The sequence below is a fragment of the Pogoniulus pusillus genome, chromosome 19 (genome assembly GCF_015220805.1).
Source record: "Pogoniulus pusillus isolate bPogPus1 chromosome 19, bPogPus1.pri, whole genome shotgun sequence".
Classification (NCBI taxonomy): domain Eukaryota; kingdom Metazoa; phylum Chordata; class Aves; order Piciformes; family Lybiidae; genus Pogoniulus; species Pogoniulus pusillus.
In genome coordinates this window covers 24,585,601-24,608,043 of record NC_087282.1, presented here as the reverse complement: position 1 = coordinate 24,608,043, position 22,443 = coordinate 24,585,601, and the positions used below count along the sequence as shown (strand labels likewise).

General features: G+C 53.5%; 2 protein-coding genes across 4 annotated transcripts in view; both read right to left on the bottom strand.

Annotated features, from left to right (window-relative positions):
- The window catches only part of NLGN3 (neuroligin 3), a 42,319-nt gene extending 29,709 nt beyond the window's left edge, over positions 1-12,610 (bottom strand). The window contains 1 exon segment of the mRNA XM_064159681.1: positions 12,523-12,610. The gene's annotated coding sequence lies outside the window, so the exon portion shown is untranslated.
- A 2,415-nt stretch (positions 12,611-15,025) lies between these two features.
- MED12 (mediator complex subunit 12) overlaps positions 15,026-22,443 on the bottom strand; it is a 42,942-nt gene continuing 35,524 nt past the window's right edge. The window contains exons 40-44 of one of the 3 annotated variants that reach the window (XM_064159678.1): positions 21,623-21,840; positions 20,752-20,899; positions 17,450-17,611; positions 17,238-17,319; positions 15,026-15,463 (exon numbers count right to left, since the gene is read on the bottom strand). In XM_064159678.1, the coding sequence (XP_064015748.1) occupies positions 15,420-15,463; positions 17,238-17,319; positions 17,450-17,611; positions 20,752-20,899; positions 21,623-21,840 (654 nt within the window). In that variant the 3' untranslated portion in view covers positions 15,026-15,419. The remainder of the gene's footprint in view (positions 15,464-17,237; positions 17,320-17,449; positions 17,612-20,751; positions 20,900-21,622; positions 21,841-22,443) is intronic. The other 2 variants (XM_064159680.1, XM_064159679.1) reach the window with 2 other exon arrangements.

Below are 22,443 nucleotides of genomic sequence, written 5' to 3'. Positions count from 1 at the left end.
TTTGCCCTGGGGAGATGATGAGAGACCATGTGAGAAGTGGCAGTTAAGTTCCTCACACTGCAAGAACATACGTGGGACAGAAGCTCTCTGACAACTCTCAAACATGTGCCAGGATCCACAAGAACTCCCATTCAGAGGAATGCTATCTAAAATCCCTAGAAACAGGCAATTCTAAGTACCACTTCCATGTGGTGCCAGTGGTTTTGTGCTGCAGTATGGCCTTTCTCCTTTTGCTACATGGTGTTTAACAAGCCCATGAAGGACCCAAGCCTGCCTTGGGAAGGGCACCAAGGACAAAGCAGACTTTGCCTTTGCCCACACTTCAGCATTTCTAGACATTTGTGCTGTTAAATGCCAGCACACTGTTTGATGCCTGGCTTCAGAAGGCACACTACTCAGCAAGTGAGATGGTCTGGCTCATTTCCAACTTGAATTCAGCATCAAAAGCTCCAAAAATGCAGATTTCTCAGTGTCACTGAGCTCAGACTGGCAGTGCTGCTGAAGGACAGACAGTGAGTACTGCAGCATAGACGTTGTTGGCATCGATGCAAATAGAGAGTGTAGCCTCCACAGTGGACTCGAGGACAGCTTTGCTTCAAAGACTGGGCTATAAACTCACCCTGAGATGCTCTAGATTCTGACTGACCCTTCCACTCGATGCTTCCCGGAGTTCTGATGGAAAACTGAGACAGGGCCATGTGTCAAAGCCAGAAGCTGCCGTGTGAGCAAGAGGACAGATCTCCGGCTGTGAAGAGGGCAGTGGTAGCAGCCTCTTTCTTGGTGGGCTGCTGGGTTTCCACGTGGATCAGGGATAGCTGCTGGAAGTAGGCCATTTAGTGCCACGTTTTGGGTAGAAATAATCTGGATTACTTCACATTACAGCTTCCTGATCCCAGCATGAAGAAACGGCAGCAGCTTTTTTTCTCTCACCTTTCCATGTACAAATGCTTCCCTGCAGGGGCAGAGGTTAATGAGAACCACTGTCTAAACAGCAAACAGTGTCCAGACTTTGGCACAGATCTACACAATCTTGCTCCCCAGCCAGAATAACTGGCAGAAAAGGAAGATAGTCTGATCCAGCCTGGAAGATCAAAGAGCCCCGGAAGAGACTCCAGAAGCCCCTAGGACGAGGTCCACATCCCCCCAGCTCCAACAGCTGGATATCGCATTGCTCGATCCCAGACTGAACCTGCTCAGTCCGGCCTGGCAGGAACTATCACCATGGGGTGGTGCTTGGTGTCGTTGCCTGAAGGTGGTGTGAGGGGCTCTGGGGTGCTCCGTGCCCCCTGGCCCTGCCTGCATCCCACTCTCTGCCAGCTGCGAGCCCCGGTAGCGGCAGGAGCAGCGGCTGGGAGCTGTCCCTTCAGCACCGCCCGCAGCGTTGAAGCCCGGGCAGCGGTGAGCTGCTGCTGCAACACAGCCCTGCATGGCATTGTCACACTGCCCTGCACAGCCCGGCAGCACCACCCTGCAATGCAGCTCTGCAAGGCAAGTCTGCAGCGCAGTCCCGCATCACGGCACTGCCCTGCAATGCAGCTCTGCAATACAGCCCTGCAGCACAGCACCGCCCTGCAATGCAGCTCTGCAATACAGCCCTGCAGCACAGCACCGCCCTGCAATGCAGCTCTGCAGTACAGCCCTGCAGCACAGCACCGCCCTGCAATGCAGCTCTGCAATACAGCCCTGCAGCACAGCACCGCCCCTGCAATGCAGCTCTGCAGTACAGCCCTGCAGCACAGCACCACCGCCCTGCAATGCAGCTCTGCAGTACAGCCCTGCAGCACAGCACCGCCCTGCAATGCAGCTCTGCAATACAGCCCTGCAGCACAGCACCGCCCTGCAATGCAGCTCTGCAATACAGCCCTGCAGCACAGCACCGCCCTGCAGTGAAGCCCTCCAAAAGGACTTGCAGCAAAAGTGCTTGGTGTGACTCAAGCTGCAGCAAGCCGTTTGGCTCGCAGTTGGAGGAGAGATGAGCAGGGACATGTACTGAGCAACCTCTGCATCTCCTGAAGGTTGCCCTCACTGCTCTCTACAGCTTCCTGAGGAGATGGGGAGGGAGGTGCTCAGCATGGCTCCCTGACATGCAGTGACAGGACGCATGGGAACAGTTTAAAACTGTGACAAGGCGTTAAGAGGCATTTCTTTACAAGAGGGTGGTCAAACACTGGCACAGGCTTCCTGGAAAGGTGGTTGATGTCCCATGCCTGTCAGTTAAGAGGCATTTGAACAATGCCCTTAATAGTATGCCTTAACTTTTGGTCAGCCCTGACCTGGTCAGGCAGTTGGACTAAATTATCATTATAGGTCCTTTCCACTGAAATATTCTATTCTATTCTATTCTATTCTATTCTATTCTATTCTATTCTATTCTATTCTATTCTATTCTATTCTATTCCATTCCATTCCATTCCATTCCATTCCAATTCTGTTTCATTCCATTTGTGCTAGTTTGAGCCTAGATGAGATATTTTGGTGAGAAGAATTAGATTTTAGGCTGTGAAAAGGAAACAATCGTGATGGCTACTGCACTCATAGGATCGCTGAGATGTACAAGAACAAGAACACATAGATAAGGGAGTCATTCTCTGTCTCTTGGGGCTGCATGAACTTCTCTCTAACCTAACCTGACATCTGTGTGACTAATCCATTTGCTTCCTAACCCCCCTGGTCAACCCTCCAAACTTAACCTTGAATATGAAGCAAGATCTGGTGTAAGGCAGAGGGATGGGGGGAAGGTGGAAGGGTGGTTGAGAGCCTCTCCTGAGGACTCACGTTTCTGGGAGGGCTGTTGTGTGACTGTATTATTTTTTAACTTATCTATTTCTGTATATATTGTAAATATCTGCTTGTTTCTTGTGCTAAGCTGTAAATATAAAGCTTCACTCAATTTCCAGAGCTGCTGCGTCTAGTCTGGGTGATTTTCCAAAGGGGGGGGGGAGGGGTAATACCCAAACCATCACATCATTCTAATTCTATTCCATTCCATTTCACTCCTATAGGAAATAGTGATTCATAAACAAAAGGCAGACTTACTTCAGTGCTTGCTCTGTGCAGACAGGTGACTGACAGTGCAAAAGTGCATCTGCAGAATCCTGGAATTTGCAGACTTCTCTTCAGGAGTAATCTGACAAACAATCTGCTTTTGGTTAAGTCCTTGGCACCAGCACAAAGTTCATGCCAAGAAAACTGCCTCACTCTCCAACACATCACACATGAGCAGCAGGCACCTACTTTAAGACAATCTAAGCTCACCTCAGAAATCTGAGACCAAGACTCTGCAGGGAGCAACTGGAGTGCAAATCCCACCCAACAAAGAGAGAGCTGTATGCACCAGCTTCCTCCTCCAGCTTCAGCTGCTCACTCCCATCCCTCCTCACATCTGCCACACTAATGGCCCCTGTGTCTTCTCCCAAAAACACCTTGAAAACTACAAGCAAGAGCCTCAGCTTCTTAGCTGACATGAATCATTATGACTGAACCATGTCAGGGAACAATTCCTCAAGCACAGAGAAACAAGGTTCTGAAACTCTAAGTCCAAACACGCCCACATGTTTTACTTTAGCAAAGGCAGGTGTGAAATCAAATAAGGAAAGGTTTCAGTGACCCAGAGGCTGACTCAATGCAATGACTCCCTTGTTTCTGAAATGCCCCAAACTAAGCAGTATGAAACCCAGGTGCTGATGGAATGTCCTTTCTCAAAGCTCTCTCATACCCCAGGCTCCCAAGTTCCTTTCTAGACCTCAGCCATGCAACGGACATGGACCTCTCCAGACAGCCAGGCCATGGGAAATTTGCACGAGGCCCTGTCCTCCCACACCACCAACTCAAGATGTCTCACACATGCTCCAAGAAAAGCCAAGAAAGCAACAGTGGACGCAGGCAGACTGAACACATCCACAGCCAATGCTTCCCATGGACTAGTGTGGCCCAAAGGAGGCTCCACAAGGCTAAGGAGGTGAGCTGGGCAGAGAGGAACCAGCTGCAGCTTAAAATACAAAGGCTTTCAGTGAGGAAGATGCTGAGAAATGGGTTCAAGAGCAAGGGGAACACCCAAGATAGGTTATCGGTGTTTTGTTTGCTTTGACTCAAAGCAGGAAGCCAACACCATGGTCCTGAAGGAAAATCCAGGCGGGTAACCCCAGCTGGCTGGAGCTGCTCTGGCACCAGTAGTGCTCTGAATGCAAAGTTACTTCTGAAATAAGGTGTCAGTGGTTTATTTTCACTGTTTCAAAGCAGGAAGACAAAACCTACTTCAACACAGGCTGCAATCCAGATCATGGCTGTAAGAGCCCCTGGTGTCAGTGGCAGAGCTGATGAAAGATTGTCTCCCTTACTGACATCTATTTCTGCTTGATATCACTATCCACCACTCTATGCCAGCTGAGTAAAGGTTTGCAGGGCAGAGCTGCAAACCAGGTTACGGAGATGGTCCCAGCTAAAGGTAACAAAACTCAGGGCAAAGCACAAAGGTGAGGAAAATGGTTGGAGACCAGCAGGAACTAACTTTTTCATGGAAGCTGAAACACACCATAATTAATTACCTTTCTTCTGCAGAGATAAGGTGATAAGTTATCTGTCACTCTACAAGCACTTCGTGCACTGCCCATTGGCACTGTCTTGTACCAAGGGACACCAACCTAGCCACCAAGTCCGTGGAGCAAGGTGGCTCTACAGAGACAGGAAATCCCTGTGCAAGGCTGGGCACAGAGCCACCCCTCAGGGTCACAACACAGGCAGCAGGACTGTGCTCCCTCAAGGTGCTAGAAAACCCAAACATTGTAGTCCAGCACCAAATTATTTACTCACTACAGGGTCCTTGGTGGCAATGCTGAGGAAAGCTGTCCCAAGAGACGTTTGAGCCCACATCACCTCCACCTTGTTATAGCAGTCCCTGCTCCTAGCTGAAACCCCAGGCAGGCTCCCATACAGACCTCATGAACCCAGACACTAGGATCTGGGGCTGTGCTACTCCATGTCCCATGGTTTCTCACAGCTAGGAGACTCCCAGGTCCCATGCTGCACTGGGGAGATGAATCCCAGCCGATCATCCTGATCAGAGAGATGAGTGCCCCAGCACATCCCACCTGGCACAAGCTGCTGAGTTGTGTTAGTGCTCAGTGCCCTGACCAAAGCCCAGGCGTGATCTGACTGTGCTGCAAGTGTTGAGGCTGACTGGGGCAAGCAGTGCTGTCTCTGGCCAGCAAGGCACACCCACAGACTGATCATCCTGGCATTACCGTGCTGGTGGTCCCTTCCTGATGGCATCAGCCGTGACCCACCACTCCATGACACTGCAGCTTGCCTGGGATCACAGCTGGCCCCAGCAGCCATCCCCTGGGATCAGGGCACTGCTCAGTCCCCAGCTCTGCCATGTGCCTCTCCTCACAATACTGCTCTCTTCGTCTGCCACAGAGGGCTGCTCTTTGCACAGCTCTAGAGCTGGGAGACCCAGGGAGACCTGGATGGGGCCAGGAGAAGTTGTGACCACACGGAGGACAGAGCGTGGGCCAGTGCAAGGTGCACTTGCTAACACTGTAATGCCTGTTCCCTCTGCTCCATCAGCAAGAGTGACTTAGTGAAAACTCAGAGGAAAGGAAGATCTGAAGGTGGAGATGGGAAAAGCTCATTGCTGCTGCAAGTGCCACCGATTCCCCTCTCCACAGCAGCTCTCTCTGCTGCCTAGCTTGAAAGTCGCTGGGGGCAAAGAGCAACACCTCCCTCCCTCCTCCAGCCGTGCCATGCCCCTTTTCCCCACAGGGCAGTTGAGGCCAGGCCCGGGGTAGCAGCACTCAGCAGGGCTCCTGCTGGCAGCTGGGGCTGCACACCCAGAGCCAAGATGACACAGCGTCAGGCAGCCACGTCCTGCAGCAGCTCCTCCGAGGTGACGTCAGCCTCCGCAAGAGCTGGCAGGCAGGACATGCTGTGCATGCTCTCAGACACTGCCTGGCTCCAGCAGCTGCTGGGGCCTGTGCTCCTCACCACTCTGCCTTATCTACAAATTGAATTTCACACTTGCACGCTCCAGAATAAGACAGAGGTGCTGGAGAAGCCACCCTCCCGTTCCACGTCTATCTTCCCCCTTGCTCCACCCCACTGTCAGTGCTGGCACTGAGGATAATGGGTGGCAGCTGTGGAGGAGCTCCTGGGCAAAGCCACCGACCCTACCCCAGGGAGCATCAGCTCGTGGCAGAGCTGCCACGGTGCTGGCAGTGTCGCCCACATCTGGGGCAGCGCAAGAAGCTCCAGGGCCCCTAGCACAATGGCTGCCCACATAAGCTGCTGGCGCCGTGCAGCATCCAAAACTACCCATCTGCAGCTGAGTGTGATAAAAGCCCATCCCAGAGTTACTGGTTTCCCCAGAAACCCTACAGGCTTTCCCAGGAATTCTGCAAATGCACAGATCTGCTATGTGCTCCAGTGAGCAACCTCAAGAGTTCACAACAGCTCCCGGGCCAGAGAGCAGCATGGTCACAGGTCACAGGCTGGCAGCCTGGACATATGCAGTGGCAGTCACCTTGGAAGGACCTCAAGCCAAAGCCCACAGCAGCCTCTACTCAACTAAGACAAGCAGCTTCCTCAAGCCAGGAAGCCTGCCCTCACATGAAACAAAGCTGGCAGACCATGGACACCCCCTGAGCTGGAGGGTCAGTCTGCAGCCAGACCAGCTCCACAAAGTCTGGCTCTGGCTTACACAACTGGGGCTTCCTAAAGACTGGAGCCCAGGCAAGCCAGAAGCTAGGAAGGAAGCCCGTTCAAATTTAATAAAAAATGTATTTTCTGTTTTCCTTTTCAGCTTTTTCCTCCCATGTTTTCCATCTTCAAGCACAAAAAAAGCAGGGATACCACGACCTCTGGCAAAACACCCATTCACGTGTTTAACTTCTCCTTAGGAGGGCAGACTTTGGTTCTGCAGTAGCAAGGATGCCATTGTGCTGAGTGGATACTTCCCTCAGCCCTCCTGGACAGGATCCTCCTGGAAGTCATGAAGATGTAAAGCAGCATCCTCTCTTCAGCCTTGCTTGGCATTGTCCTGCTGCCCACTACCCAAAGCCCACAAAATCCCCAGGTCATCCTTGCATCCTCCTCCCTGAGCCTGCTTCTCCCATGAGAAGCAAATTTCTCACAAGCTGAGCCTCGCATTTCCCTGCTGTCCTTGTATGTCTCTGGACTGCTCAGGAGGGATATCCCTTCTGGCATCCCATGTATGCCAAAGTACAGCTGAACTGGACCATCAGTGGCAGCAGGATACCAGTCTTTTCTCATCTGCACGTGAAACCAGGAACAAAAGTGGGACTGATGCTTTCTGATGTGCATGAGAACAGGCAGAGCCAAGGGGCTGGAGAAGGTGGAGATCAAGATCAGATACTCAGCAATCCCACAGTGCCCACCACATGCAGTGAGTACCAGGGAACTGGGACAACACCAGAGATGAGAGTCCAGTTCTGCTGCCAGCATGCTGGGTGCTGTGCCCACAGCAGGAGAGGAAGCTGAGGTGTCAGGTAACACAGGAGGATATTGCCACCATTCTACCGTTCTCAAACAAACCAAAGCAGCAATTGTTCAGCAGACCAAACATCATTGCAAGTCTCCAGCAAAGGGTCCTGTGATGCCAAGGATCAATGCTTGGCACAGATCCCACCTCTCCCACCAGTTACAGCTCCTTCAGGTGGGAAGAGCATCACACACTCTCAGTGAGGAAGTGGGACTGAGCAGGCACCTGTCATCCTGTGCCAAGGAAATTAACACTGAGCTTCCTTACTACAGCCCAGGGCTCCTGCCTGGTACCACCCTTTCTTGTAGGCACAACTTTAGGAAAGCAGCAGTTCAGACCAAGGGTCCACCTTGTCCTGTGTACTTTCTTCCCAGCAGCAACTTGCAGGTCAGCAGCTGCCCAGGTCAGAGGTGGACTTTGGTGTGTTTGTTGGCTCGGGGGCAACCTCTGGCCCTTCTTGAATTCGTTCTGTTTCTCCTGGAACCAATATAACGTTTCACCACTCATGATGCCTTGTTCTGAGGACTTGACAGGATGTCTGTGAGAGGCAATGCCCCTCCTCCTGCGCAGCACCTCCTGCTGCCTTCTTTTTGATGTGACCTTGTAGCTCCATGGAAAGAAAGAGTGACAGTTAACCTCTATCCCTTCCTTGCTGGCTTCCTGAAGATGTATCTCGCCTCTCTGCTGTTGTTTCTTTTCCAGTCTGAAGAACCCTGCCTTATTTAGACATTTTTTGCAGGGAGGCCATCAGACCTCTGACCATTCCTTCTGCAGTTTCCAGGCATTTGACTCCACAATCTGAACACACACATCTCTCCTGAGCTCCCCGAGACAGCTCTAGAGACAGAAATACAGACACAGATCAATCCCTGCCTCCTCTTCCTGCTTCCCTGTCCCATGAGTTCTCAGTTTGCTCACTGGTGCCTGGAGTCATGTAAGAGCAGAAGAAGGATGTGAAAACAGAAACTCACAGACTCACCTCCAGAGCTCTGGCAGTACTGGGTGGTGGTAACAGAAGATGGACATGGCCATCTCCACAGGACATGGCATCCAGACACTTGTGCCATGTTGCAGACCCGGGCTTCTTCTCCAGCTCCTTTAGAGCAGCAGCTAATGAGTGCCTGATGAAGGCAAAGTCCCTGAGCTCCTGATCACCAGGCCAAAAGGTGTTCTCAGCAGTCCCCTCTGCAAGCCCATCTCAGAAGCCTTCCTGACCAGCTTTTACCATCCTCACCCTCACTGTGGAGAGCACTCCAGACCCAGACCCAAACAAGACTTTTGCACAGTGCGAGCCCTGTAACACATTCTGCATCCTTTCCCAGACTTTGCCACCTGCTCTGCTGGGCATGGTCAGAGCATCTGGCCACCAGGCAAAGCTTCAGCTCTGCTTGCCAGGCACCTCATAGGATGTGCTCACACTGAGATGCAGTTTGAAAATAACAGATGTTACACTGCTTTTCTGCATTTTGCAGTGTCAGGAACAAGGCTTTTATCCCAACAATCCCCTGAGCTCCTTGCCAAGGCAGCCTCAGCCCAAACAGCACTCTTGGGCACAAAGGCTTGCTCTCAGACATCCCCGTCCCATGTCACGTGCCTGCCCTGCTGCTGGACAGACAATATGGCAAGGGCAGAACTTCCACACCCAGTTGCAAGACTAAGCAGGATCACAGGCTTCATCATCAACTGAAACACCACACTGTCCTGAGCCCACATAAGCCTCCAAGCAAACAGCAGGCATCCTGATAAACAGGGCAACTTTCAGGAGCGGTGCACACCAGGCAGGACCTGGCAGCTGCAGTTGGAAGCCCCCAGGTTGTTCCACTGCTCCTGCTTCATCCCTATTTCTCCGCAGTCAGGTTCACTCCAGGGTGTGAATGCCATGGGTTCAAACTGCCAGCTCTGGCAATTTCAGGACCTTTTATTCATTCCTCTCACACCCATTCCAGAATCCTGCTGAGGCCAGCAACACACAGCACTGGCCACAGCTTGCTCCCTGCCACCAGCTCTGGGGAGCATCACATTAGGAGACCATCAGAGCATTTATTCCACCATGCAGCACCACTCAATCCTGCCACAGTCCTCCAATCCAGCTTTCCTTGAGCATGCTGGTACCAGGTCCCACCCTGCCTCCTGCCAGTGAGGGGCCCATCAGGCAGCTGCCACCTCCTCTCCTGCATGCCAACCCAAGACTGGTACATACCCCAGCTGTGGCTGCAGGTACAAATACCAGACCCTGATCAAGCATCTTCTGAAATGCTGTCAGTGGCAGGCAACAACCAGAGACCATTAGGGTAAGAATCTCTCTCTAGGATCCCAAATGGACCAAATAACTGTCCCATCCCACTGGCACTGGAAGCTCTAAGGACAGAGTCAAGCTGCCCCACACCTCTGCCTTTAGTACATCACCCCAGGACAGCAGATACTGAGCCCCTTCATGCTCTGCTGCCAGATTTCACAGCTTCCTTTGTGGGTCCCCCACAGCTCATCCCTACCACTCCCTTCCATTCTCTTCCTACTACTGGCATAGCATGGACACCTCACACTGGTCTGTCCAACACCACAGTTGCTCCTGGATAGCCAAAAGGAGTTCCCTCCTCCAACTGCTGTGCCTCACGAGTTGCTGGGTAAGCTGATGCTGCTTAGGAATGGATCAGATGGAGCTTAGAGACTCAATAACCTCCAGGTCCCTTCCATACTTGCTACTGTCCTAAAAATCCAACTCCCTTGACACAAAGACAAGGCCAATGTTAACCTGCCAGAGGATTTTGATAGTCACTATCTCCTTGTTCTTGCTTGTGGACTCAGTGTGCCCCTGCCCAAGAAGGCACCTGGTCTCTGTGTTAGACCTGAGCACTCAGAGCAGACCTCAGAGAGACCCAAGAGGGATGCAGCCATCACAGCTGAAGCTGAGCATCACAGTGCTCTGCCAACTCCCACACTGCCTTCTGAAGCCTTGGCAGGCCCCTGCCCATGGGTGAGGCCCTGACAGCCTGCACAGCAGCTCCACTTGTCACTCTGAGGCTCTGCCCATCCTGACCACTCTGTTCTCTAGCACCTTCATGCCAGCCCTTTGGGAGAAGAGCCTCTACATGGGGAGACAGAGTAATTACAGTCAAGGTGCTAGGCAATGTCCTTAGCATGGGCACAACTTTTCCCTCCAATACCACCACCCTAGGTGCACCTCGTGTGTTGAATATGGACATTTGGAGGCTGTGCAAGGCAGCAGCACATAGACATTGTCAAAATGGGCACTGCAACTTCATTTCCTCAGCAGATGACTGCACAGGGCCCACATGCCCCGGTCCAAGAGCTGCCCTGCATCTCAACGGCTTTCACTCATACCCTGGTGCTCCAGAGGTTGAGAGCTGCATGTTTGCAGGTGTCCAACCAAACTCCACATCTTGACTGCACAAGTAACCATGGCAACTGCACATGCAAGTGACAAAGCCCTGAGCTGGGCTAACTGCAAATGCAAATAAACCAAACACATGCACAGTGCTAGGATGTGACCTCTGAATGTCAGCCTTCGCCACGCCACAGACACCAGCTGTGCTGGTGGTCACCTGTAGTGCATGGACCAGGAGGAGGTCTGCTCTGACAGGGACCTCGGGGCACCCAGCCCTGTGCCAGCGTTGGCATGGGTGCTCTGGAGTGGAGCAGGGAGCAGAGACAACACATGTGGTTCCCCGAGGTGGGAGTGACCCCTGCCTAAGGGAGCAACATGCAGCTCCCTTACTAAGGACACCACCACTCTTCACCCCGCTGGCAGATTCCACAGAGCACCTTAGTTTCCAGAGGAGGGATGGTTCTACCATGCTGACATGAAGCATAGCAGCACAGGAGCTCATGGGAAGCTGGCTGTCACATCTCCCACTGAACCATGTGCCCAACCATGAGTGCACTTCCAGTCCCTCTGCCACTGCCTGGGGTGAAGTAGGCAGCAGCACTGGATGAGGCAGACTCAAAGGGTGCCGAGAAAATCCCAGCTTCACTAGGACTTCATGCCCAAACCACCTCCCTAGGGGAGGTCTATGGCCTTGGTAAGGGCTGCCAGCAAAAGCACCAGAAGATATCACCATTTGGAAGACTTCGGTCCAGAGACTGGCTGGCAAAAGGCCTCATGTGGGTCATTACTTCTCCTTTCCCTCACTGCTGCCAGCACATGGACAGACTTTGGCACTGACCATCACCCATGGCATCTGCCCTGCTCTGTGGCTTCGATGGTGACTGGGACAAGCTCAGGGAATGATGCCAGCTCGAGCCACAGCATGCATTGGTGGAGTCACAGCAACCTGTGCCATGCACCTGACCCACTGTTCTGCGCAGGGGGACACACAGCCAGTGCCATGCAGCTCCTGTTGGACACCAGGCCCCCGACCCCCGCCCGACAGGCAGGGCTGGCCTTTTAGCTCCGGGCACCTCATGGCTGATGCCATCCCCAGGCTATGTGAGGGGCACGGAGACAAGGGCATCTCCCGCCTGCCCTTCACCCGCGGATGCCCAAACAAGCAGCACTGCATTGGGCGGCACCAGGCACGTCTCTCCACTTCAAGTGACCGATGCCATCTGCACCCCCAGCACCCCAACTCGGGCAGGGCCTCAGTTCTAGGGCGGGGGCTTCCGAGCCAGCGCAATATCCGCTCCCCGCGCTGGGCCCGGCGGGCCGGGCGGTACCGGGCCGAGCCGGGCGGGCGCAGGCCAGGGGCAGCGCAGCTGAGGCGGGCGCACAATTCCCCTTTCAGCGCGTCGCTATGGCAACCCGCCGGTTCGCCGCGGCCGCTCATCCGGCCCCGTTAACCCTCCTCGCTACCCCCCGCGCTCGGTCCTCCCCGCTACCCCCGCCGCCCGACCCCCGCCGCGCCGACTCGGGGATCGGGATCGGGCCCAGAGCCAGCAGCAAGACCGGCCCCGCGGCCAACCCTCGCTCCCGCGGCCCCACGCCGTGCTGCCGGGCCGGTCCCGCCCCAGCCGCCCTCCCCAGTGAGGGCCGCGGCGGGGCCAGGCGGGGCAGGGCGGGGCGCACTCACCGTCGGGGGCGGCGGCGCGGCTGGGCCATGCCGGAGGCGGCAGCGGCTGCTCCGCGCCCCGCGCTCCGCTCGGTCCGGCCCGACCCCTCACCGGGAGCGCGCGGCGCGTGCACGGCGGGGGCGGGCGAAGGAGGGGCCCTGCCGCAGCACCCCTTCACTGCCGCCGCCGGTGTTAGTACGTGTACGGTAATGATGGCCCATCCTACGGCTCCGCCGCTGCGCCAGTGGGCCCCGGCACCACCGAGAGGGCGTCGCATCCGCCGGACATCGCGCAGTCCGGTACCGCGCCCACTGAGCACCCGCACTGACCGCACCTGCACCCCTGGTATCCCGCCCCGCCCCTAGCACCCGGCTCTGCGCACGGCACCGGCGCTACCGATCTTGGGCACTTCGCACCGCCCCAGCAAACGACCCTGCTTGAACGAGCATCCTCGCATCGTCCCAATCATCCTTCTCTACACTGGGCGCCACGCATCACGGCGGGCAATGCCCTGGGCACCTTGCACAACCCTGATATCCAGAACCCTTCCCCGCTGTCCCCTGCACCTGCCCCAGCTGCTTTGCACAGACGCCCTCTACCCCAACACAAAGCCTTGGGCTGTTCGTGCTGCCCTGGAACATCCCAGAGCAGCTGGAGCATCCCATGTCCTCCAGTTCTGGAATCTTTCCCTACAGCCAGGGCAGCGTCTCCCACTGCTCCGCAGTGCTCAGCTGGCTCACTATGGGATGCCCCATCCCAGCCTCAGCCCTGAGGCCAGACACAGCCCCCTGCCAGACACTGAGCTGTGGGCTTAGCAGCAGCACCGTGCAGCAAGGCCCAGCACCTGCCATTCCCCTTTCCTCTTGGCATGACCCTTCCCAGTGCAGGGATATCTTCCCTTCCCACGCATGGCCTCCTTGGAAGAAGCCACTTCTCCTTCAGCCTGTTTCTTCCCATGGCAGGACTACCTCTCTGTTTCAGTCCTGCCTGATGGGATTACAAAAATAATTTTAAACAGGGCACAAATTTGGGTCCTGCTGGATGTGTCTTGTCACTGCATTGCTCTGCCATAGCCAGGGCAGTGTCAGCGATGATGCCTGATCAAAGAGGAGGATGTGCAACTGCAGACACTTTTATGCTTTCTGATGGGGTTGCAGGTAGCTGGGTTTTGCCTCCTCCACACTGCCAGAGCTGCAGCAGAGCCCCTGCTCGGGCTCTGCAGCATGGCTGGGCTCAGGGTATGTGTGTCAGCATGTGAAGGGCAGGTATTTATTGGTGCTTCCCTGCATGCAACCGGCATGTGCACTGAATTGGTGAATGTACAGCTGCAGACATTCACCTACCCTGACACAATTTGGGCCTAAGACCCAAGAGCTAGGTCAAGGCTCTTCCCCAACCTGATCCTCACAAAAGGGGACAAGCAGGGACACACAAAAGAAGCAGCGACACACAAAAGAAGCAGCACACACATCTGCCCTCATTAATGAGGCCTGGCTAGAAGCAACTTGAGATCCAGTTGCAGCATGGCAAGAGCCTGGCACAGGTGCGGTGCAGTGTGGAGATAAGCAGAGCAGTGGGTAGGTGTTGTGCCAAACAGCTGCTGTCCTGCTGAGAACAGCCACTCGCCTGCTCCTGGGGAGGAAAGGGCTCAGTCCTTGAGGCAGCAGAGGCCCAGCAGCCAACAAATGGGCCACTGCCACCTCTCATAGTAGCCTGAGCATAGCTGAGGGCTAAAGTCCTGTCATTGCTCCTTCCTCTCCACAAACTGAGCTTGCCTTGCCACGGCCTAACCCCTAGTTTAAGATGAAACAATCTTCCATAAGTCCTTGTGAGGCTCACCCTATCCCATATGGGCAGGACAGAAGAAAGCTATTGGCCAAGAAAAGGTATGAGAGAGACCACAGGTCAAGCAAATTGCTGGGGAAGAGTCAAGAAGAGCAGAAAAGTGCTGGTGCTGGAGGGATCCAGGTTCACTAGAGAGCACGAATTAAGAGTACCAAGTTAAACCAGCCTGCTACAGCGATGAGAGGATGTGAGCCAGTGAAGAGTTGAGAATGCAGCATGTCACCCATCCAGAGAAAGCACTGGGGCTTGGCAGGAAGCTGGCAGCAGAGGAGCCTTGGCATTTACCAATAAAATCAGGTTTGGGAGGGCACTTGGTCTGCAGCTCCTCCTAGGCTGCAGAGGCAGCAGCTTGAGCATCTGGGTGCCTGCCGTGGCTGGGGAGCTGAGCTGGGCTTGTCAGGGCTGCCAACTGCCCTGCAACATCACTCCCTCTGCTCTGTACCTCTGTCCTGCTGTAACATGTCACAGAGTGCTAGAGAAGCTCTTAACAACATACAAAACCCACCAGGCTTGTACAAAGCCCAACTCATGGCCCAAACAGGGAAGGGCCTTTCTTTCCCAAACCAGTTTAGCCACTCACAAAAGCTACTGAGAGACTGATGAGGACCAGGAGCAGAGGTGGTGCTGGGCTGCACCAGGAGGAGTGCTGAGAAGGCAGGGCAGGCTCTGAATACACACTGCTTTTGCAAAGTAAGCTCTCTGTATTCATCCAAGAATGTGCAGCATGGGGTTCATCTGGTATAAATAAAGTACAAAAATCTTACAATGTCTTAATCATTATTTTAACAAAAATACTAAAAACTGAGTAAAAACTGAAACCAAAGTGGGAAGAGAGACTATTAGCCACAAGGGAGCTCCAGAAACAGCTGTAGAAATTGGAGAGTAAAAACACTTTTTCTGTACAATAAAAACCATCCTCCTGGCATCTCCCTGTGAGATGGGCAGCAGCAGCACTGGGGGCACAGGCTCAAGAACAGAGGCTGGGGGCAGTCCCAGTTTGTGGGTCAGGCTGGAGAGGCTGCATCCAGTCAACAGCAGTGTCTCCCTCATGGATCAGGCTGAAAACCACTGGTCAGTAGCGTCCAAAGGGGTTGTTGTTTTGCTGTGTCTGTGTATCTGTTGAGGCCAAGACAGAGTTAGTCACAGTCTGCTTCAGGAAAGAGCTGCCTCTCCCCACCATCACCAGCACAGTATGAAGAGTGTGCCACAGGCTGTAGGAATAAAAATGCAACCTTCATGGCACTCTCTGCTCTGTGCACTTGTCTGAGCCTTGAGGCAGCAGCACAGTCAGGCCCCCACACTGATGAAGAGACAGCTACATGCCAGTTCCCCATCCTGCAGCTCCAGAAGAGATCGCTTCATCCCTTGTGGTGGAACTGGTGCACTGAAACAAAGCCCTGAAAGGTGGCTGCTGACTGGGAGGCCGAGTTTATGATTTTGAAAGGAAAAAAAGTCATCCCTGTAAGACTGCACAAGAGCTGCAGCACAAGGCTGCAAGAGCCAGCATCAGTCACTCTAAGGCACACCCAGAAAACACAGTTAGGGAAGGGTTCACAGACAGCTGTCCTGGCTCCCTGTTGGTGTCTTGGTACAAATGAAGAACATGCCCAAAGGACTTCTACATATCACGAAAAGGGCAGGTAACATGATCAAGTCAGAGTCAAGAAGGTCATGAACCTCCAAACCACTGGCACTGATGCTCTGTGCTGCAGTGCCCACAGCAGACCTGGCTACTGTCCAGTTAATGAACTGCTGCAGTTTTTTTCCTGAAACCCCATGGACAGACCATCATAACCTGCTGAACCCACTCTCCTCCTAAGCTCTGATGGACAGTAACACATTCAGGGATATCATGGAGCTTCCTAACACAATCTATCCTAGGCCCAAAGAATGCTCGTCCTCCTCCTGCAGACTGCTCCTGGTCTCTCCACTACAAATAAGAGCTCCAGATGGCTCCCGGTGGAACTGATGCACACCCAAGGAGGGAGCACGGAAGCTGCATGCTGCCACACGGCTGCAGTGGCCCCACGCATGTGTTCTATATAGCACAGCTCCATGTGCTGTGCAGACAGGATACAGAAGTGTGGCTACTCTGCTATATTTGGATTCTCACAGGAGGTCTTTCTGTACTTGAGTGTCCTGGCTGGGATCCTTGCACAGACTCATGCTTTGTGAATCAAGCCAGTGGGAAACTCAGAACATTACAAATTCCGGTTTGGGGAGGTGGCTTCTTCTGGGCACAACTCCATACATTATTACACCTATCATGGTCTCACACTTCATGCACTGCAAAAAAACCCTGTGCATTTTCATAAGATGTCTGCCACTCTCCTGGTAGAAATGGCAGGGAGGTTCAGTGAAACAGCAGCCAGTCCGAAGGGAGCAGCAGAGAGGCTGAGTTCTGTCTCTAGATCCCCAGTTAATGCAGATTACTGGAATGCTGAGCACTGCCTAGACCTCATCTGTGACAGCAGCCACGGAAGCTCAGAGAGCACTGCAAACACAGCAAGTGTGTGGCAACACTTTCTAGGGTGCCCTCCCTAATTCCAAGTCTGGTCCTGATTATAACACAAACACTCCACTGAATGCCTCAGGACAACAGCCTCCCTGTGCCCCTCAGATCATCTGCAGCAGAGGAAACATCTCTGAATACTTTAAAGCTGGAGACTGGATTTTTTCATGAAAACGGCATGGTATCCTCTCCAAAGCCTCAGCTCCCTTGTCCCTCTGCAGGCAGCAGAAGGAAGGTCTGGAAGGCTGCTCACAAGCTGGCAAGCATCATTTATGGCCTCAGACCAACAGTCTGGCTTTGCTTTACTACACCGGGGTACCTGCAACAGAAAACAGAGAGGAGATGGCTAGGGGCAGGATGAAGCACAGGAAGGCTTACTGGAAAGCTGCTGCTGAAGCTGTCGAACCAGAGCTGCTGTTTGCTGCTGCTGCTGTGTCTGCTGAAGGCCTTGGCGCTGGAACTGCAGAGAGAGAAAGGGGGTCACAACTGCAGCTGACAGGCCAGCAGCCTCAGCACTCACATGGGGCCTGGGCAGTGCAAGGGAAGAAGAAAAGAGAGCTGCAGGTGAAGCAGTGCTGGGATGCACTCACGATGGGTTGCTGGGGTGGCAGGGGCTGCATCCCCAGCCCGGGGGGCTGGCCCTGCGCCTGCGGCTGAGGCACTGTGGAGACCTGGGGCTGCTGCTGCGGCTGTGGTGGCTGTGGCTGCTGCTGCTGCTGCTGCTGTTGCTGCTGCTGCTGCTGCTGCTGCTGCTGCAAAGACAAAAGAGAAGGGAACACGTGGGAAGTGTCTGAGCAATGCACACAGCGAGAGGGCACAGGCAGGGCAGCAACATGCCCTCTAACTCCATTTCCCTCACAGCTACCCAAATAACCCAAACTTCACCAGGACACTGCCCAGGGCTGAGAAATGGGAAGAAATAGAGGGACAGAAACAAAGCTCTTCTGTAGGATGAGCTATCAACAGGTGGCAGGAAGAGACACAGGAATCTGTCAGCTGAGAAGTGATTAGGAGCAAATAAGATACAAGGATAGAAACCAACTAAGAGCTACCTTTAGAGGCTGCCTGGTTCATCCCTTGCCTTTTACTCGAGGTCAGAAATAGTGACTGCACTGGTATTTGTCTGACCTGCTTTCAGAACCTCTCCAGAGGTACTAACAGCTCCTGTAACCTCCCTATGAAGTCCACTCCAGGTCACAACAATCCCTACTACTGGAGTTTATCCCCAGTCTCTACCTCAAATCTCATCTATGCTGATTTAAGACCATTTCTTGTTTTGCCCAGGGAGGTGTTCAAGAAACCTGAGGCCGTGGCAGCTGGGGACATGGTTTAGTGGCCGTGGTGGTGCTGGGTTGATGGTTGGACTGGATGATCTTAGCTTTTCCAACCCAGACAAGTCTATGGCTCAGTGGTCACTCATGCAGCCAGTGCTGCACTTCAGTGCTCCAATCCAAAACTAACTGTGGTGAGAATGTTCAGATATACCCACAAATCTCAAGGGGTTTTAATTTCCAATTTTCAGCCACTTTTTCCACCTGCCAATAGGTTTTGAACTCTCCGGATGGACAGAAGAATTCCTGGGAGCAATAGATAGCTACCAACACCATCACAGAAAAGTAACATAGTGATCCTAGCTACAGATTTGATCACTGGCTCAGAAGGGCAAGGTTCAAACCTTGAACAGAGTCAAAACCCAAGCAAAAGTACATCAGCAGAAGGGACAGGAGAGGACAGAAATCCCCTGCCCTGTGGAAGCTCCAGGTGCTCCCTAGGTGCACCCAGGATAAGCACCACAGTGAAAGAAGAGCCAGGGAAAAGCAGGGCACAGAGGACAATAACTGGTACAAGAACCTGTCACACAGACGTTGAGGCCCAGGGCAAGCCAAAGGGAGTGAGTTTCTACAGCAACCGCCTAATTAGTTTGACCACTGAGAAGCTTGGCCTGAGCAAAAGGCAGGTGACTGACTACAGGAGCCAGGATACCCCTGGACTTCACGCCCAGCTGCACCACCTTGACCACCAACCCATGCAGTACACAGCAGAAGGCCAGCAGCCTTTCTACAAGCCACTGTGTCCACGGCAGCCAAATTGGGCACTAAGAGCGTGCTCCTCACCTGCTGTGTCTGACACTGCAGCAGAAGTCACAGCAACAATGGAAATTTGGGTTTTTTTGGAGTCTTTTTGTAAGCAACCAAATAATGTTACCTAAAGAAGTCCTGCAATGACAAAACAAGGGCTAATGGGTTTAAACTGGCAGAGGGTAGACTTAAGCTAGACATTAGGAAGAAGTTCTTTACAGTAAGGGTGGTGAGACACTAGAACACCTCCCTGGAGGTGTTCAAGGCCAGACTGGGTGAGGCCTTAAGTAACCTGTTCTGGTGGGAGGTGTCCTTGCCCATGGCAGAGGATTGGAACTGGATGAGCTTTGAGGCCCCTTCCAACCTAAACCAGTCTATGATTCAATGAAAAGCTGAAGATAGAGATGAAGTTACTGAGCCAGGAGAAGTGGCACCACTTTGCTTGTCCTCTTCCTAAACATGAGGGGTGAAGAACAGTAAAAGAAACCAAGTGAAGAGTTAGGGAGAGATGCTCAGCAAGAGGGCTGACAGCTGCTGCCCATGCTGTGGGCAGGCTTTTTGCCAGTGTAAGGGTCACAAAAATGATCCAAGGGCTGGAGCAGCTCTGCTGTAAGGACAGGCTGAGGCAGCTGGGGGTGTGCAGCCTGGAGAAAAGAAGGCTCTGGGGGACCTTAGAGCAGCCTTCCAATAGCTGAATGGATCCTGCAGGAAAGCTGCAGAGAGACTTTTCCTGAGAGTGTCTGAGACAGGCCAAGGGGGAATGGTTTGAAGCTGAGGCAGAGCAGGGTTAGAGCGTAGCTGAGAAAGAAGTTCTTTGGTACAAGGGTGGTTAAATTCTGGGACAGGCAGACCAGGGAGGCTGTGGATGACTCCTGCCTGGGGGTGCTCAAGGTCAAGTTACACTTGGGCAACCAAGTCTAGCTGAGAGGTCTCCCTGGCCATGGCAGAGGATTGGAGTAGACAATCCCTGAGGTCCGTTCCAGCCTGAGCCACTCTGTATTCCACAATGCTGCAGCTCTCTGTTGGAACCACTGCCTTGTTCAGGCTCCTGCCAGAACACAAAGTCTCACTGCTCCATGCTGTGTAGAGCCTCCAAATGCTCTATAGGGTTTCTAGGCCTTGCTGTAAAGTCAGCAACTGACCAGGTAGCCCAATGGACATCTGTGTTTCTCTGTCAATTCCCTACATTTCTGTAACTCCAAAGATGCATTCCTGTCTGTAGAGAAGTATTGGATATTCTTGAGACCATGATGCAAACCCATGGAATACTTCTGTCTGCTGACACACACCTCTGAACTTCCAGAGCCGTGGGTCTAAGAGCTCCCTTTGGATCAGCTGTTAGGTGTGGAGTACTTGGGTGCTTCACACCACATTTCCTGCCCCTGGCAACTGCAAATCATCGCTCTGATCTTGGGAAAATGCAGATATGGCCCCAAAACAACTGTGCCTGCCCCCATGCGAGCATGAGGTGCTTTGCCCTTGTTCTTAGCACCTGCAAGGCAGAGAGCTGACTGCACAACTTTCTGGGCTTAGCTGGAGCAGGAAGAGGAAGGATACAGGCTACAGAGGACTAAACAGACTGTTCTGCTCCTAGCTCCCCTCCAGCTCCTGCTGGGTGACTGGCAAGAGGCAGTGCAGCAGGTGTCTCCATCAGGAGCAAGTGTAAGGAGGGGAGAGTCCCCTCATGGAATGCTACAGAGCTGGTGTTCTCGCTGGCATAGAGGGGCAGAGCAGTATTGCTGGCACAGAGGTCAGCAGGGCTGGGCAAGCCTCCATCAGCTCTAGCAGCCTTCCACCTGTCAGCAGCCACTCACCCTCAGCATCTGCTGCTGCTGCCTCAGATACTGCTGCTGCTGGTCAGGTAGTATCTGGCTGGGTCGAATTCCTGAGGAGACTCCTTGTGGTCCCAAATGGTTCATCCCACTCATCATGGGGGCCTGCTGTATTGACTGGTGAGGAAACCTGCAGGAGGAAAGGAAAGGCTCTTGGAGTAAAATATTTGTAGGTAGCCAGCTTCTTTAACCCAAACCCTACTTCTTCTATCAACAAGACACAGAACCCCAAAAGCTCCTTGTGGATGCGCCTCTGCAGAAAGGTGAGGCACACTGGAGCCTCTCTAAGCCTTCAGTGACAGTCCTCAGCCCACTGCTCTGCATGATTTTCCCGCCCTTTCAGAGGGATCTTATTGTCAGAATTAAAACCAAAACTGTGTCTCCTCAGGTCAATTCCCACTTCCCTCCTCGGGCTGCTGACACTGCCTCCTGCCTGCAGCTAGCATCTCGGAATTTCATCCTGTCCCTGGTTTTTCCCAGGACTGAAAGCTGGATAATGAAGTTCTGCACCATGAGGGTGCTGGAACTCTGCAACAAGTTGCTCAGGGAGGTGGCTGAGGACCATCCCTAGAGATATTTAAGCTCAGGCTTGATGGAGCTCTGAGCAACCTGCTCTACTGGAGGATGCCCCTGCTAGCTGCAAGGCAGTTGGGCTGGATGAGCTTTGGTGGTCCCTTCCAACCCAAACCACTCCATGATTCTATGATGTTTCAGTGACAGTGCAAGGACTCAGCTGCTGTGTAACTGCACAGGGAGCAAGCACTTCATGAACTGCTGCCAGGCTTGTCTGACAGCACAGCTGGGAAGCCTTGGCTGAAACACAGCTTTCTACCATCCAGGAGGGCATTAGTACCTCTGTGTGTTGCCCAGAGTATGCCCATAGCCAGGGGCCTGCTGGTGTACGTAGCCGCTGGGTCTCTGCTGCATCTGTCTAACAGGATCCACCATGGCAGGGTTGGAGCTGGGGTGGGAATTCTGATAGGGCTGGCCAGAATAGGTAGGAGGTACAATGGTGCTGGACTGGGAGGGATGTTGCTGAATGCCTATGTGGGAGACGTAAGGTGTGTAACCCTGAAATGAAACAAGAGAGGCAGCAGTCAGGGGTGAGGTACAGAGAGCACTATGAGCACAGGGCAGAACCCCCTGGGTACCCTCACACAACTGCTCCTCTGCCAGCAGCCCACTAACCAGTGTTGAGCCTGCAGACAGGCACTGATGAAGCAACAAGTCCAAGGGCAGTGGAAGGAGACTTCGGGGCCTCAGGATGGCTGGAGCAATGCCCTGTTCTATCCCCCCAGCTGAGGGGTGTGATGAAGGAAGGGGCAGGAAGAGCCAGCACCAAGCTTGGTGCCTCCAGCAGGACTTTGGGTTCTTTCATCACTTACAGGATGCCAGGTCTGCTGGCAACAGATGGGACAGAACTAAGAGAACAGGAAATGCTTCTGTGAAGGTCTCGGCAGCAAGAGGAGGGCTGAGAACCTTTGGCCTTTGCTGGGTCCAGTGACCAGGGGGGAGGAAAAGGCTGAGGGACTCCAAGCCCTCCCTGCCTCAGCCTTTAGCAGCCAGAGCAGTTGTATGCAGGACACCCAGCCCCCGGAGCTGAAATGGAGATGGGGAGCAGAACAAAGCCCCCACAGTCCAAGAGGAGAGGGTTGGTGACCTGCTGCACCACCA